The 18,133-nt window shown below is 39.2% G+C and overlaps 1 protein-coding gene across 2 annotated transcripts in view; it reads right to left on the bottom strand.

Annotated features, from left to right (window-relative positions):
* RAB6A (RAB6A, member RAS oncogene family) overlaps positions 1 to 7,385 on the bottom strand; it is a 96,263-nt gene extending 88,878 nt beyond the window's left edge. For both annotated transcript variants that reach the window (XM_048217297.2, XM_048217296.2), the window contains exon 1: positions 7,209 to 7,385. In XM_048217297.2, coding sequence (XP_048073254.1) covers positions 7,209 to 7,255 — 47 coding nt within the window. In that variant the 5' untranslated portion in view covers positions 7,256 to 7,385. The remainder of the gene's footprint in view (positions 1 to 7,208) is intronic.
* Positions 7,386 to 18,133: the final 10,748 nt, after the last annotated feature.

Genomic DNA, 18,133 nt, shown 5'->3' with positions numbered 1-18,133 from the left:
CTGAGATCACGACCTGAGCCAAAACCGAGTCAGGCACTCAACTGACTGTACCACCCAGGCACCCCGATGAGTTTTCTATTTACATTTTATTATAACCAGAGCTCGAGAGAAGACCCACTGTTGGTGATAAGTCTTTTACTACTATACTCCACTAGTTGGGAGTTTAGAACCCAAGTCTGAGCTAGAAACAGATTTTGGAATCTTCACGTTCAAATGGCAATTGTAGTCATGAGGACGGATGTGATCACCTAATTAGAATGTAGGCTGAGAGGTCAGGACAGAATCCTATGAAATAGAAATATTTAAAGTTAGAGAAATAAAATAAAATAAAATAAAATAAAATAAAATAAAATAAAAAGTTAGAGAAAGTAATCTGTGAAGAAATACCAGAAAGTTAGGAGGAAAACCAGGAGAGAGTGGTGGTCAGAAAGAAGGGAAGAGAATGTTTCAAAAGGAACGGTATGGTCAGCAGTACCAAAAACATCAGAGCAAAAACATATGTTATGATCATAAATCATTCTTTAAATCTGTTCTCAAAAGGTGAGTGGCTGCAAATGGGCACAGGGATCTTTTTGGGATGAGAGAAGTGTTCTAAAATTGGGTTGTGGTGATGACCGTACAACTCTGTAAATTTCACTAAAAATCAGTGAATTACTGTACACTTAACATGAGTGATTTTATCATACGTAAATCATATCTCAATTAAAGGGTTTTTTAATTTATTTTTTTTAAGTTATATTTATTTGTCAGACAGCACGCACACAAGCAGGGGAGCAACAGGCAGAGGGGGAAGCAGGCTCCCCGTTGAGCATGGAGCCCTGGCGGGGCGGGGGGGGGGGGGGGGGGGGGGGAGAGGGGTGGGTGTTGGTGGTTAGATCCCAGCACTCTGGGATCAAGACCCAAGCTGAAGGTAGACGTTTAACCAATTGAACCACCCAGCCATCCCTTAATAAAAGGGGTTTTTTTTAAGGGTCACCAGTGGCCTGAGTCAGAAAAGTTTCAATGGAGTGAGGAAGACAAAAGCGAGATTTGAATTTAGGAGGAACTGGGAGATTAAGTAACAGAAGAAAGAAGTGAAGACTCATTTAAGGAATTTTAAGCTTTTTAAGAGAAGGAAAGAAAATAAAAAGGTAGCAACTAGAGGCATACAAGGTCAAGAAAAAGAGGAAGACAGTGAGTTTAGCTGTAGACATATTCCATTTGAAGTAAGAATGCAAATAGCTAGAGATAAATAATTACCAGTTTATCTTAGAAGTAGGCATTGAAGCAGATGGCTTAGTACAAAGTTCCACGGTAAGTGGAGGTGGGGCTGAAGCCATAGAGAAAGCAACACACAAAGCAGGTAAAGTTCCCCTCCTTGGTCTCTAGGCAAACTCCTTTTCTCAGAATTACTGACCTGAGAGACTATCTATAGGGTTCTTTAATCTCTATCAGCTTGCGGGCATATAAATATCAACTGATTCTTCAGTATATATAGTGAAGAAAATTTCAGTTCCTCAGTATCAGGAAGTTTTTCCTAATATTTAACCCAAATCTCTGCTTTCATAATTGAGTGGTTTAAAACTGTTCATCTAAGAAAAAAAAAAGTATGTTGTTGTGCTTTCTGTTGTCAGTGTTTACAAGGTCACCAGCAATCCTCCAAAAATATTGAATCACATCTCTAATTTCTTTACCCTTGGTTTCTCCATAAGAATTAAATTAAGTAATGCCTGTAGAGGATTTTGCACATTGCCTAGACAGAGAAAAAACTCAATAGTTACTATCATTTGGAAGGAAAGAGATGAAAAAATAATGAAAATCATTTTTAGAGGTGTCACTCTCTCCCCCCCCTTGAATACCACCCCTTTTATATAGTATTTTATGAAAAACTTAACATTAGTATCTGAACTACTAAGCCATTTTCCTTATAAACTCATATGGAATGAAATTACACTGCAAAACAGTTTATCAGTTGCAAAAGGGTTACAAGATTTCTTTCTTTTTTTTTTAATTTTATTTTTTTAAAAGATTTTATTTATTTATTTGACAGAGAGAAAGCACAAGCAGGGAGAGCAGCAGGCAGAAGGAAAGGAAGAAGCAGACTCCCCGCTGAGCGGACAGCCTGTGTGGGACTTGATCCCAGCACCCTGGGATCATGACCTGAGCTGAAGGCAGACAGTTAACTAACTGAGCCACCCAGGTGCCCCTAAAGATTTTATTTTTAAGTAATCTCTACACCCAAAATGGGGCTCAGACTCACAACCCTGAGATTAAGTCACATGATCCAAGGGCTAAACCAGCCAGATGCCCTTCCACCTTTTTAAAAGATGTTTTAACAAGATTTCTTTAAGCACCATCTTCTTAAGTAATTGTTTAGGGACCATAAAATTACATTAAATTCCTACCAAAAGCTCAAGTACGACAAACTACTATTAATTAAATAGCAATTACAAATTAAGATAAAGCACATTCGCAAATTTAATGAAAAAAGAGCATTTGAATGTCTAGTTCTCTAATTTTTCATTTTACTATATAGGGAGTTAAAATAATGGACAGTCCTGTTCAATACCATGTATTTATGCTTTGGTGGCAAGGAACAGGCAAAAGCCATGGCTGATTTCAAGACAGAGCTTTACCATACAGGAAGTACTCTCTTGTTCTTAGGAATACAAATATACTGGAAGGGATCAATATTCAAAATTCAAAGAAACAAACTACACACAGAATGACAACACTTTGTAGAAATATTATTATATGTGTAGTTTTTATTTGCTCATATATGATTTCAGTGTCCTGCCTTGTATCTGCCAATAATTATAAATTTTTGAGGACACAAATTTTACCTTCATTTGACCTACAAAGCCTAGCCCAATGTTTTAGTCTAGTGGCACTCACTAAAGACATTGAAATAATAAATGTAAAATATTGTTGTATAACGGATTGGGTTGCCAGATAAAATATAGGATGCCGGGGCGGCTCAGTGAGTTGGGCCTCCAACTCTTGATTTGGGCTCAGGTCATGATCTCAGGGTCATGGGACTGGGCTCCCGGTTGAGCCCTATGTTGGGCTCCATGCTCAGTGCAGAATCTGCTTGTCCTTTTTCCTCTCTCCCTCTGCTCCCGCCCCAACCCCCCCCCCCACTCACACACACACACATACACACACACACACACACACACACACACACGTTCTCTCTCTCTCTCTCTCTCAAATAAATAGGTAAATAAAATCCTTAAAAAATATTTAGGATGCCAAATTAAATTTCACTTAAAATTTTATATTCAGATTTAACGGGGTATCCTTATTTTTATTTTGCTAATTCTGGCAACTCTAAGTATGAGTAACTTGTTAAGGAACAAAATTCCACTGAGTAAATTGTAAAGATCTTATTGACTTTATTCAATATTCATTAATCAGGCAGCATCCAATCTAGCAGACAGAGAGCAGCTCTGAGGAGCTGTACAAAGTGAAAGACTTTTATAGGAGTGGTAACAAGGAAGTTATACTAGACAAAAAAGAGGACTGGTTATGGCAAGATCATTTTCCCTTAGGGGATGGCAAGGGTCTATCAAAGTAGATGACTCGACTATTGCTGATTAAGCTATGTCTGACTGACTGATTTAAGATTCGATTTCTGGGAGAGCCAACACTTAAGTTTGGTCGCATGGGGCTTAGGATAAGTGACTCCACTGGGGCCTGTTATCCTGTTTTTAACAAACCTTTGGTAAGATATCAGATCTTGTAGCCCCACCGACTGGAGTGAAACTATTCTAGTCCGAAAACCAAGGGATTTCATATGCTCATCAGAGAGATTGAACTAGAAAACATGTTGTACTATAAAGGTCTCATTTTTGGGGAGAATAAAGTAAAATACTAACTATAATTCTTTGCAGAAATTTTGGGAAGGAGCAAAGGAGATAATTATTATGCTTTTTTATGTTCCTGAGAAGAGATATTCTCTGCAGGTACGAAAATCATATTTATACCCACTTTTCTTTCAGATTTGTTTATTTTTAAAGCTGATTCTGATAGAAGATTGGCTCAAGGGGTGGGAAAGTTGGTGGAAAGATTTAAAAGAGGAAGATATTATTGGCAATTTCTCTACTTATAAAATTAAATGCTGAGTGAATGCAGCTTCTGTTTTGGACAGAAATATTTTTTAAATTTCCAAAAGTATAAGCTTCCATATTCTTTTTAAAAGCACAACATAATATATCAATGACCCCACCACCATTACCACTTACTTTGATTAGGACAAAGTCTGGGAATTCCTCTCTCCTACCTTGTGATTTCTAATTAATTGTTCTCTCTCACAAACCTTATAGTCTTGAAGGGGAAAAAATGATGTTATTTAAAAATGTCCAGAAATGGTGGCAGCTGGCTGGCTGTCAGAAGAGCATGCGACTTTTGATCTCCAGGTCATGAGTTTGAGTCCCACATTAGGTGTAGAGATTAAATAAATACATTTCTTTTTAAATGTCCAGAAATGAATGTGATGGGGAAGAATTGTCATTACATATACAACACATTTGTGCTGAGTTGGATACATGATAGGAGGACTAGCCTTATTTAAGTCCTAACAGAGTATACCATGTAAATGTCAGAGAAAGAGAAATTCCCAGTATTTACAAATCAGTGGAAATACAAGAAGACCCTAAAAGACTTAAAGTTCTCTATAGAAATTTGCTGAATAAGAGGATTTTAAACTTCAGACATGTGTGCCCAATATTTTTAAAAAGCCAGCTTTTGGGGGCGCCTGGGTGGCACAGCAGTTAAGCGTCTGCCTTCGGCTCAGGGCGTGATCCCGGCGTTATGGGATGGAGCCCCACATCAGGATCCTTCACTATGAGCCTGCTTCTTCCTCTCCCACTCCCCCTGCTTGTGTTCCCTCTCTCGCTGGCTGTCTCTATCTCTGTCAAATAAATAAATAAAATCTTTAAAAAAAAAAAAAAGCCAACTTTTGGAAAGGAATTTCTATTAATATACACTGGTTAAAAAAATTAAAGTGAAATTGACATTTTGACCCTTGGCTTCAGTAGGAAGTTCCTTAGGTAACTCAGCCAGGAAAGATTTAGATTTGATTTCTTTTCTTTTCTTTTCTTTTCTTTTCTTTCTTCCTTCCTTCCTTCCTTCCTTCCTTCCTTCCTTCCTTCCTTTCTCTTTCTTTCTTTCTTCCTTTCTTAGATTTTTAAAAAAGATTTTATTTATTTATTTGAGAGAGAGAGAGAAAGAGCAAGCATGAGAGGGGTAAGGGGGCAGAGTGAGAGGGAGAAGCAGACTCCCCGCTGAGCAGGGAGCCCGATGTGGGGTTCAATCCCAGGACCCTGGGATCATGACCTGAACTAAATGCAGATGCTTAACCCACTGAGCCACCCAGGTGCCCCAGATTTAGATTTCTAAATCCTAGTTTCCTAGGCTATGAATTAAAGTGCCATTCTCTAGACGTTATGTCCTGAAGTAAGCCACGATCCTGTTTGTTTCTTTATCGAAGACATCAATTTTCATTAGTTTGTTTGTTTAATACTGACCCCCAAATTATCCAGTCAGAGTTATCTACTATCATAATAATTTGAACTATATACAGCCTTTTCTATTTAGTCTAGGAGCAAAGTTGTTCTAAAGATTCTATTCTATTATTTTATTATTGAAGGTAAAACTCTACTCAAAGATTTTTTTTAAGTGTGTGTTTTCTTATATTTATCACTGGTTGTGAACAGAACTCAGATTTTAGTCCCAGCTGTTATTAACTTACAGTGACCTTGAGTGCTCAGGCTTTTCCCCCTGTACACTTCACTTTCTCCATCTGTAAAATGAGATGGGCCACATGACTTTGCATTTGGCAATAGTTTCTTAAATATGACACCAAAAGCACAGACAACAAAAGAAATTATAGGTAAATTGGACTTGACTAAAATTAAAAACTTTTGTGCATCAAAGGACACTATAAAATGAGTGAACAGACAAGCCACAAAATGAGAGAAAATATTTGCTAACTATATAACCAGGAAGGGTTTAATCTCCAGAATTTATAAAGAAGTCTTACATACACTTTAATAACAATAACAAATAAATTTTTAAAAAATCAAAAAATAAAAAACTCCTACAACTCAACAGTTCAAAAACGCGCAAAAGACTTGAATGAAAATTTCTCCAGAAAAGATATAAAAATGACCAATAAGCACAAGAAAAGGTGCTCAACATCACTAGTCATAAGGTAAATGCAAACCAAAACTACAATGAGGTAATATTTTACACCTACCAGGATAGCCATAAAAACTAAAGACAAAAAAATGGAAAGTAACAAGTGTTGGTGAAGATGTGGAGAAATTGGAACCCTCATACATCGCTGGTGGTAATATAAAATGGTCCAGGTACAGTGAAAAACAGTAAAGCAGTTCCTCAAAAGGTTACAACACAGAATTACCATATGATCCAACAATTCCACTCCTAAGTGTATACTCAAAAGAATTGAAAGCAGAGTCAAGTACTTGAATGAAGGTATTTATAGTTGCATTCATAACAGTCAAAAGGTAGAAACAACTCGTGTCCATCAACTAATGAATGAATAAACAAACGTGTAATATCCATACAATGTAGTATTACTCAACCATAATTCAGAATGGAGTACTGATATAAGCTACAATATGCATGAACCTTGAAAACACCATGCTAAAAGAAGGTAAACAGAAAAGGACGAAAGTGCATAATTCCACTTAGGACATGTGAAATATCAAGAATAGGTGAATTGAAGACACAAAACAGAATAAAGAGTATCAGGGGCTAATAAGAGTGGGTAATGGGTAGTTATCACTTACTAGTTTCCATTTAGGGTGATGAAAAATTTTGGATATAGGTAAAAGGTTGCACAACACTGTGAATGAAATTAATGCCACTGAATTGTACACCTAAAAATGGTTAAGATGGAAAATTTTATGTTATATACCTTTTACCACAAATTAACAAAATAAAAGAGCTGGGCCTGGGACCAGGTGATCTCTAGGGTGGCTATTTAAGTTCCAGAATAGCCCACAATTATGACTGTTGTGCCAATCGTAATTATTAATAGCATCCTCTTAGGGTCTCAAAGCTATTTAGTTTGGACAATAAGTTATATGGTCATCCTATCTCTAAGGATCTCTGATTTTCAATGGCTCTGAGATCCTAACCACGGGCATTAGGACCTTGGAAAGGTTTTGTGATGACATCACCTCTAGAAAACTAAAACCCACCGGCCTCCAGGGAACTGGAGACAGTGCAGGAAACATCGGCACTTCATACAAACGCCCAGCTCCCAAGTGGTAAATCACTCTTTCCATTGGGTTCCCATAGCGCGCGGCGGAGAAACACTGGGAGAGGCCGCAGCGGTGGTGCAAAGAACCAACGGCTCCACCCTCTTCCGCCCGCCACTCTCAGCATGGCTGCCCCCGCGGAAGCGGTGGAAGTGGGGGAGGGAGCGTCCCGCCTCTCGCAGGCCCCAGAGGGGCGGGCCCCGGAAACCAAAGAGCTTCAGCGGACCAATGGGGAGAGGCAAGGGGCGGGAAGTAGCCAGGGCGTCGGCTGGAGGGCCGTGGGGGTGACTTGGGTCTGGCAGGCTTTGAGGGCGAGTTGCAGCTGCCACGTTATTCCCGGCTCTTGCGGCAGGATTTTGCCCCGTAGGGTGCCACCGTCAGCGCTTCCGGTTTGAACTCCAGCTGGGTTGATCAGTCCTCACCCTATCCAGTGCTTGTCCCTCCCCTTCAAAGGCAGCCCTATTCAAAGCCCAGCTGTCCCCTCCCTCTCCTTTCAAGATGACTCATCTCCACATCCCAACTCTGAGACAAATTGACGGCTCCAGGTGTGGCCTCACACGTTTGAACTTAAAACATTTTTTTCCTGATTATAAAAATAAAAAATAATATAAAAGATTGGGATAAAATTTTTAAAAAATGACTTATCCCACCAACCAGAATCAATCAAGATTATCGTTTGTCATTCTTCCCTTTTATTTTTTTCACTGTGTATCTATTTTAACACAATTGGGACAATGCTGCATAAAGTTATCTATTGTTTGTTACATACTAAATATTTTTCTTTATCATTTTAATTATATGCATAGCATAAACTATTCCATGGGTGAATGAATGAGCTATAATTTTCATATTTCCCCCATGGTCATTTAAACATTTGGAATTTAAGTGAATAGCCAGTTGGAGGTGGGGCAGGTGGAGGGGAGCTAGCTAAGAGCTGACTATTCCACAACTTCATCCTCCCTCTGTTAGTTACTCCACAAGAATTAGAAGATTTTAGAGCCTTCAGAGACTTTACAGTCTTAAGGTTCTACAGTCTTGAGAAACTCAGAATCATTATATCTTGGAGTGGTAAGAATGCTGAAGAAACAAATCCAAACTTTCACCAAAGGTAAAAGTATCCAGAGTTGGAAGTTCTTTTAGCCAGATTTGAATACTTTATTCACTTGGACTGAACCTTAGTTTTTGTATCTATAAGACGGAAATAACAACCACAGGAATTGATCTTTAACTGGTTACAGTCTATCTATGGCAGAATAAAGGAATCCATGGCCATTAGAGATGGAAGGGCTTTAGGAATTTATATATATATACATATATAAATTATATATATGTAATTTATACATATATTATACTATATATAGTTATACATTTATATAATTAACATATTTATTATATTGTTTATAATTATATATTTATATTTTATATATATACACACACACACATATATGACAACGGATAAAAAGGAAGCTCTTCTAGATAAAGCAGAAATCAGGATTTTTGGAGGGTAGCCCCATTCACTGACACTTTTCCTTGATCTTGGAGCTTCTGTTGCATCATCCTCATTTTGTAGATTTGGGTACACAGATTTGGGTACAGATTTGAGGTGTATAAAATAGAAATGACTTGCTCTGTGTCAAATAATGGTAGTTTTTCATGATCTCTAGTATGGTGCTCTTTCCCTGAACATAAGCTGCTTCCTAAAATATAAGAGTGTGTGTAAAAGGCTGAGATTGCAGGAATAAAAGTATTAAGACCACAAAGGATAAATAGGTAACAGACATGAACAGGCAATTCACAAAGGAAATACAATTGGATAACAAAGCATGGGGGAAAGGTTCAACCATACTACAAACCAAAACAGAAAACAGAATTTATGAACTACCAAGTCTCAAAGATTTTTTTTGAGATAAAATTGATATAAAACATTAGTTTCAGGTATATAACAATGATTCAATATATGTATATATTGTGAAATGATCACCACAATAAGTTTAGTTAACATCCATCACCACACATAATTATAAATGTTTTTCCTTATGATTAAAACTTTTAAGATACACTCTCTTAGCAACTTTCAAATATACAGACAGTAATATTAACTATAGTCACCGGGTTATACATTACATCCCCAGGACTTACTTTGTAACTGGAAGTTTGTACCTTTTCACCACTTTTACCCATTTCGTCCATCCCCCTACCCACCCCTGCCTCTGGAAACCACCAATCTGTTCTCCGTATTTACGAGCTTATTTTTTAGGTTTTGTTTTTTTTTTTTAAGATTCTCTGTATAAGTGAGATCATACAGTATTTGTCTTTCTCTGTCTGACTTATTTCACTGAGCAGTTAATCTGTTACCACAAATGGCAGGATTTCCTTCTTTTTTTTATGGCTGAATATTATATTTATATAATATAATTATATATCTCTCTCACATTTTCTTTATCCATTCACAAAGATTTTTTATATACAATTTTTTACTTACCAAATCTGGAAATTCTTCAAATATATCAATATTCAATGCTTGTGAAGAGGTGACAAAAACAGGATTTGGTGCCTCTGAAATAAAGAATGAATTTTGCTTTTCATGATAGCTACCATAGGAAAGTAATCCTAAATATGAACATTTAGTATAATCTGCAGTATAGGAAAATATGTTGAACAGAGTTATCAGTGTAGTAGGAGCAATGGGTATGTGATAAAAGTGGTTAGAATGGTAAATTGGAGATGGATCGTGAGAGCAATGAATGCCAAGGTAAGGAATGTGTTGTCAAATTAGAGGGCTGTAAGTAGTTATGGAAGGTGTTGTTTGATTTGATTTATTTTGTTTGTTAAATCATAATCCTTATGTGCTTTTGGAAATGAACTGGAATGGGGATGAGACTGAAAGTTTGTAGATTAGAAAGCCAGCACAGTAGTTCAGGTAGAAGACTGTGAAAGTAGAGGTAAAAAGGATAAGGCATTCAAATAAAGACATAGAGGAGAGGGGCGCCTGGGTGGCTCAGTCTGTTAAGTGTCAGGTCATGATCCCTGTATCCTGGGATGGAACCCCCCTGCTCAGCAGGGAGTTTGCTTGTCCCTCTGCCTGCCCACCTGCCCCCCACTCATGTGCACGCGCTTGCTCTCGTGCTCTCAAATAAATAAAGTCTTAAAAAGAAAAAAAGACATAGAGAAGATAGTTGGAGAAGATGAAAGTTAGAAATTCCTATCCCAGTAGGTCAAGGAGGTAGTACTCTCTTCTGAAGAATTTATTTCAAAATTTGCCTCCACATCACGATCCCCCCCCCAACATCATGATCTTGTAAAATCTGCACCTGTGTCTCCTAATCCCAAGATGTCAAGCAGGAGAATTATACTAGAGGCTCTGAGTAGTTTACTAGAGTGAAATAATGTTTTTTCTGTTGTTGGTTTTTTTTTTTCCCCAGTATACATTCGGTATCTGGGGCTCAGATAGCAGCAACACAAAAGATTCTTCCTACACCCTAAGAAAAGTTTTTCTAATGGCAAGTAATAGTGCCAGCTATAGAAGGAAGGGGAGGAGGATAGCCTCCCAGTGTCCAAGTATCCTCCCTGTGCTGGAGGAGCTTTGTGCGGCAGGTGCTTTCCCAGTATCCCTGTGCTAGAGGCTGGGTTGAACCAACCTGAACACAGGTTCTGGGCTTCTGGAAAGACTGACTGAGTTGCATACCTAGCTGCCTGGTAGGTGGTTCTTTGTAACCTCCCTTCTTACAGCTTCTGTGATCTCACTAACCACTTGAGCTTCCCTCTTGCAGCCTCTTTCATCATCCATTCGCCCTTTCTCCAGGGTTAGGCAAGCCCTGCTCTCTGGGCCCAACCCTGCACAAGCAGAGAACTCCTTGTAAAGTATAGGCTGGGGCGTCAGCATCATTCCTTTCTGGCTTTTCTTTGGTAGCCTGCTCTTTCACCTTTGGCCCTTTATCTTTTTTTTTTCCTTGTAAGTATGATTTTCTTTGTACCAAAACCATACCAAAAAATAGAAGCAGAAAAGTTCTACTGAAGCTAAAATAGTTCTCAATTGAAGGCAGCTTACTGCGTATATTTTTACTTTAGTCATAAACTAGAACTATTTGGCACCTTTGGGTAACTTTTTATGACAGGGGACCATAGAATTATTACTTTAAAGGAAGTTTAATCTGAGATCAAACATGTTCTTCAAAAGGGCCTCCCTTTATTCTCTCTTCTTCCCTAAGGCTTTCTCTGATGTGGTTGTGCTGTGGACTGGATCAGGTTTTTTTTTTTTTTAAAGCTTTTATAGAAGGTTGACTTGTAAAAATAAAGCCAGAAAGGCAAAGTTCCTCCAGGCTTTTTTGATGGTGCAAGATCTTGGAGAAATCTAAACTCCATAATTACCTCTAAGAACGTTTAAATATTCTTTCATTCATTACTTCATCCAATATTTATTGTAGCCTCATTATGTTCTATGACCTGTGCCAAATTATTGGGATACAAAGAAAAATGAAGAATACTCCTTCAAGAATACGTCGCTCAGGACTAAGTATAAGATGAAGTTGGGGCACCTGGCTGGCTCAGTTGGTAGAACATTGTGACTCTTGATCTCAGGGTTGTGAGTTCCAGCCCCACATTGGGTGTAGAAACTACTTAAAAATAAAAAAAAATCTTGGGGTGCCTGGGTAGCTCAGTCAGTTAAGTGTCTGCCTTCGGCTCAGGTCATGATGGGATGAGTCCCACATTAGACTCTGGGCTCCGTGGGGAGCCTGCTTCTCCCTCTCCCTCTGCCTGCTGCTCTGCCTGCTTGTGCTCTCTCTCTGTCAAATAAATAAGTCTTTAAAAAAATAAAAAAAATTTTAAACCTTAAAAAAAAAAGATGAATAATATTGAGAAACATCTGTCTGGAGGGGGAGGGGAAATTTACAAGGTGAAAAACGTTGGTGTTTCATTGTATTTAGCTTCCATTCTTATCTGGGAAAAGACTGACTTCATTGTTAGTTTCTCAGGAAAGTTGCTTATGGCCCAAATTCATGTGTACTGTGTAAATGCCAGTTCACCGACTGTTGGTTTGAGACTTAGGGTTGGCAGTAGGAGGATCTCAGAACTTCTAATTTGCATTTGGTGTTGTTGACCATCAGAAGGAACGTTCAGGGGGTGCCTGGGTGGCTCAGTCGTTAAGGGTCTGCCTTCAGCTCAGGGCGTGATTCCAGATCCCTGGGATCGAGCCCCACATCAGACTCCTCCACTGGGAGCCTGCTTCTTCCTCTCCCACTCCCCCTGCCTGTGTTCCCTCACGCTGGCTGTCTCTCTCTCTCTCTGTCAAATAAATAAATAAAATCCTAAAAAAAAAAAAAAAAAAAAAAAAAAAAAGAAGGAACATCCAGAGCTAGAAAGATACATTACTCTGTTTTTTGCCATGTACAAATTGTTTAAGCTTAGGCAAGCCACCTATCTTCTTCCCTTTGGTTTTTTTATCTACAAAGTGAGAAAACTTACCTATGGTAACTTTGCTAAAATTGGGTAATGTTCGGGACGCCTGGGTGGCTCCGTCATTAAGCGTCTGCCTTCGGCTCAGGGTGTGATCGCAGAGTCCTGGGATGGAGCCCCACATCGGGCTCCCTGCTCCACTGGGAAGCCTGCTTCTTCCTCTCCCACTCCCCCTGCTTGTGTTTCCTCTCTTGCTGGCTGTCTCTCTCTCTGTCAAATAAATAAATAAAATCTTTTTAAAAAAATTGCGTAATGTTCATGTAAGTTGTTTGAAAGGCACAAAACAACAAAACACAATAGTATCTGTGGTCAGTCTTTGAAGTGAAAAAAAATCACTCCTTTAAAAATGCTCACAATCCAGTGGGCAAGATACACAAGTGAGCAAATAGTTATAACACACTGTGTTGAGGGCATGCAAAGGGGGCTGTGTAAGCACAGTGGAGGGACCACAGGGACCACACCATTTCTGTGAAGTGGATGCAAGAGGCTAAATAAAAAAGGTAACACTTGACTTGTATCTTGAAAGAAGAGCTGGGATTTGCCAGGCGAGTAAGGAAAGAAAGGTCATTTCAGCAGAAAGAATTGAGGTACAAAGGCAGGGAGATATGAAGATATGATAGAGTATGTCAGGATTAAAGAATTATAGAAATTTGTTTTGACTGGGACTAATATTTCTGTTGAAAAGAGTGGGAAATGAAGCTGGATAGGTAGGTAGCAGTAGGGAGTAAAGATCCTAGTATGGGTTTGTTTTTGTTTTGTTTTTTTTTAAGATTTTTCTCATTGTTAGTCTTTTTTTTTTTAATCTTATTTATTTATTTTAAGTAATCTCAGCACCCAACGTGGGGCTTAAGCCCACGACCCTGAGATCAAGAGTTGCATGCTCCTTTGACTGAGCCAGCCAGGTGCCCCTCAGTAGGTCTTATTCAAGAGTTTGGACTTGATCCTGTAGGGAGCCACTTATCCATGAATGGCTATTTAAGATACAATTTAAATAAAAATTAAATTAAAATCCAGTTCGTACGTTGTGCTAGTCACATTTCAAGTTCAAGTGCTCAAACGCCACATGTGGTTAGTAGCTACCATATTGCACAGAGCAGATATCGAACATTTACAAATTTGTAGAAAGTTTTGTTGGACACCACTGCAATAGTCAGGGTGCGGGGAGCATTAAATGTTCTTGGGCAGGGAAGTGACATGGTTATATGTGTATTTAGAAACATTACTCTCATGGCAACATTAAGAATGTTTTGGAGGAGAGGGAGAGAGGGATTTGTCAACCATTGTCAAAGTGAAGTGATCACAATTTACTATTGAGTTCTCTCTTCCTTAGCCCTACTATCTTAGCTGCCTCTCTTCTAATATCCACTCATCATCACGGCAAAACTGAAGAACGTAAATAACAAAGGATTTGCTTCAGGCACCGTTTACAGATGGCATTCAAATGTTCTACCCCTTTTCTTCTATTTCTTCCACTGGGGAGGTCAGGAGGGTTGGTGAGCCTCAATCTATTTCCCACTCTAGGATGATGGCCCAAGGGGCTTCCAGGAAGATAAAGAGAGGGGCAGCAGCAGGTCACATGCCTGGGGGAATGGGAAACTGGCCTATGTACCTATTTATAGGACCTGTCTCAGATTATAACTCAAAATGTTCTTTACTATACATGTCTAATCAATCCTAACCATTTAACCAAATCCTGCCCATTCTACCTCCTTAACATTGATTCTTCAGCTCTGGTAGGCCCTTAACTTGGGCCCTCCTCTTTCTCACTTAAATGGCTCCCCTGGTCTTCTGGCAGACTCCCTGGCTCCATTCTCTCCTCCACTATTCTACTCCTTACTGATTCTTGACTGGCCAAAGCCTCCCCAACCCTATGGCCTGGAATTTAACACTTTGACTCTATTCTGCCTCTCTAGTCTCTTTTCTCACCACTTTTTTTCCCTCTATATATACATTTCAGTCAAACTTGAAGTTCCTCAAACATTCGAAATCACACAGCGAGTAAATGGTGGAAGCAGGGCTGGATCCGAGCCCATATTCTATACGCATTCTCCCATCCTTATGTGTCTACTATGCCACTAGTGGATGTGCAGACAAGAATGCCATCACAGAGGTAGGAGACAAAAGGGAAAGAAGAATAGGAAGTTTTCAATTCAGTTCACCAGATGCGTATTACCACGGGCCAGGCTCTGGAGTAGATGTTGGAGATACAAAGATGAATAAGGTACATCCTTTCTCTTGGGCAGCTCATATAGAAAGATAAAGCAAGAAAGCAGGAGCCTTGGTACCTGGAAAGTGCCCTGTATTGAGCTGTCTTGATTTCTCCATGGGAGGCTTAATTTTTAAAGGCTGGAGACAAAATAAGCCAGAGAAAGTATAGAATAATGGATATGCAAGGATTGCTGGCCACATCTGAAAAAAGTGTCTTTCTGGGAAGTTCAGTAAGCTCATATTCCCTTGTAACACATGACATCATCAGCAGAGCTTGGCAACAATAATATCCATTCTGAAACATTAAAGGATATTGCTATGGTGTTTTTACATCCATGTATGCTGATTTCACCTCTCTTCTGGGTCCTAGATTCCTGACCTTTGAAAGTATTCTGGTTGTCTTGAGAATCCCTGTGCTTTGTAACAGAATTAATTGTCCTTTTCTTCCTTCTTATTCCTCTTCCCCTCAGCTTTCTCCATCTTCAGAGTATATGAACAACACAAAGATGGGTTTGTATCAGGTTGCATTTACCCGGACTAGACAAGGAAAGAAACTCTCTGGCCTAGGCAGTCTGCCCTTTGGGAAACCTACAGTTGCAGTCCCGTGTAACAGAAGGAACACAGGCACTGAAATCAGATAGGTCATCACTTGCAGGGTTACTTACGTTAACTAGGTAACTTCTTCGTGCCTCTGTTCCTCACCTATGAAATGAATGAGTGATTCTCAGCTTCACACAGTTATTGGGAGGGTTGAATGAACCTATATACCTGAAAAGACCTGACCCGACACAAACTAGGAACTCGACAGATTTTTTTTTTTCTATTTAAAAATTCACTTCTAAAATCTCAACAGCTCTTAGATACCCACGCAGGCAAAAACAAGTCACTGTGGTGGAGGAGGTACGGCTTGTCTGCTATTTGTCCAGGCAGAAGTAATTGCCATCTCTTTGTTGTCCCAATACTTTGCACACAATTCTGCTATTTCATTTACTAATACTATGTATTAATTATTTATTAGTATCTCTTTCACATATTTTATTGTGAGTTCCTCAAGGACTGAGATCCTATCTGATTAATTTATTTCAGTGGCTAGCACAGGACATGGAGATCTGTCTTCTAACCTTGATATAAAAGCTGATTGAGGGGCACCCGGCTGGCTCAATCGATAGAGCATGCGACTCTTGATCTTGGGGTTGTGAGTTTGAGCCCCACGTTGGGTGTAGAGGTTACTAAAAGAAATAAGTAAACTTAAAAAAAAAAAAGCTGATTGACTCTAAGTGAGCCTTTCTGACATTCAACTGCCTCATAATAATTAATAATAACTACTTTCTATTGACCCACCAGTATGTGCAATGCATTATGCTCAGAGCATCACTTAAATGTGAATTTGTCTGTTTAGATGATCTCTTAACGACTCTGCCCCAAAAGGTTAAGGGCTACCTTTGGGGGACATAGATTTACCTACATAGTCCTTTGTAGCTCCTTGGAATTTCGTCATGGGAAAAAAATTGATAAAACAATAGGATAAGGGATTTTTAAAAAAATGATTGATTGATTGATTGATGTATGGGAGAGTGAGAGCATGGGGAGGGGGGAGAGAGAGAGAGAGGGACAGAAGGGGAGGGAGGGGGAGAATCTCCAGCAGACCCCTCACTGAGCAAGGAGCCTGATGTGTGCTGATCCTACAACCCCAAGATCATGACCTGAGCTGAAATCAAGAGTCAGACGCTCAACTTACTGAGCCACCCAGGTGCCCCAATAGGATGAGGGATCTTGACAGCGTTTCTGACAACAAAGCAAACTCCCTATCACTGAAGCCCCATTTATATTTACCAGGTTTTACATCTTTGCCTTGCTAAGAACAACAATAACATCAAAACAGTAGCAGCAATAATAATAACAGCAACAATAACAATAACTGCATATTTGTTATTTCATTTGATGTTGACTTTATGTGACCAGGTACTCCCTTCATACACAGAGTTTATGTGTATATCTCTGTAATTATAATTCATTATTGCTTTATAAGTGTTTATGACTTGGCTTCCCTACTGATCTCTATCAGCCATTTAAAAATTCTATATATTTAAGGTGTACAATATGATGATTTGATATACATATACATAGTGAAATGATTAATTATGGTTAAGCTAGTTAACATATCATGTCCTCATACAGTTATCTTTTGTGATGAGAGCACCTAAATTTACTCTCTTAGCATATTTCCAATATTCAATACAGTATTATTAGCTGTAGTCATCATGCTGTACAATAGATCTCTAAGCTTAATTTATCCTGCATAACTGGAACTTTTTACCCTTTGACCAACACTTCCCCATTCTGCTCCCAACTCCCACTCAAATGCCTGGTAACCACCAATCTATACGCTGCTTCTATGAGTCCAACTATTTTATTTTATTTAAAAAATTAAAAAAATTTTTAAAGATTTTATTTATTTATTTGACAGAAAGAGAGAGCGCAAGCAGGGGGAGCAGCAGGCAGAGGGAGAAGCAGCCTCCCTGCTGAGCAAGGAGCCCGATGCGGAACTTGATCCCAGAACCCTGAGACCATGACCTGAACTGAAGGTAGATACTTAATGGACCGAGCCACCCAGGTACTCCTAAGTCCAGCCACTTTAAATTTCATGTATAAGTGAGGTGTCTGGGTGGCTCAGTTGGTTAAGCGTCTGATTTTGGCTCAGGTCATGATCTCAGGGTTGTGAGATGGAGCCCCTCGTGGAGCCTGCTTAAAATTATCTCTCTCCCTCTCCCTCTGCCCTTCCCCCCCAACTCATGCCCTCATTCTTTCTCTTTCTCTCTCTCTCTATATAATATCTATTTCTCTGTGCCTGTCTTATTTCATTTCGCATAATGTCCTCCAGTTTCATCTATGGTGTCACAAATGACAGGATTTCCTTGTTTTTAAAGGCTGGTATAGGGGTGCCTGGGTGGCTCAGTTGGTTAAGCGTCTACCTTCGGCTCTGGTCGTGATCTTTCTGGGATCGAGCACCGAGATGGGCTCCCTGCTCAGCGGGAAGCCTGCTTCTCCCTCTCCCTCTGCCTGCTGCGCTCCTCCAACCCTATCAAATAAATAAAAAAAAAAAAACTTAAAAAAAAAAGGCTGGTATAATATTCTATTATACATTTACTATTTATGCTGTTTTCCATTGCAGTGATACCAATTTATATTCCCACCAACAGTGT

The sequence above is a fragment of the Ursus arctos genome, unplaced genomic scaffold, assembly GCF_023065955.2.
Source record: "Ursus arctos isolate Adak ecotype North America unplaced genomic scaffold, UrsArc2.0 scaffold_22, whole genome shotgun sequence".
NCBI classification, from domain to species: domain Eukaryota; kingdom Metazoa; phylum Chordata; class Mammalia; order Carnivora; family Ursidae; genus Ursus; species Ursus arctos.
The sequence above is the reverse complement of the archived record's forward strand: the minus strand, read 5'-3'. Positions and strand labels throughout refer to the sequence as shown.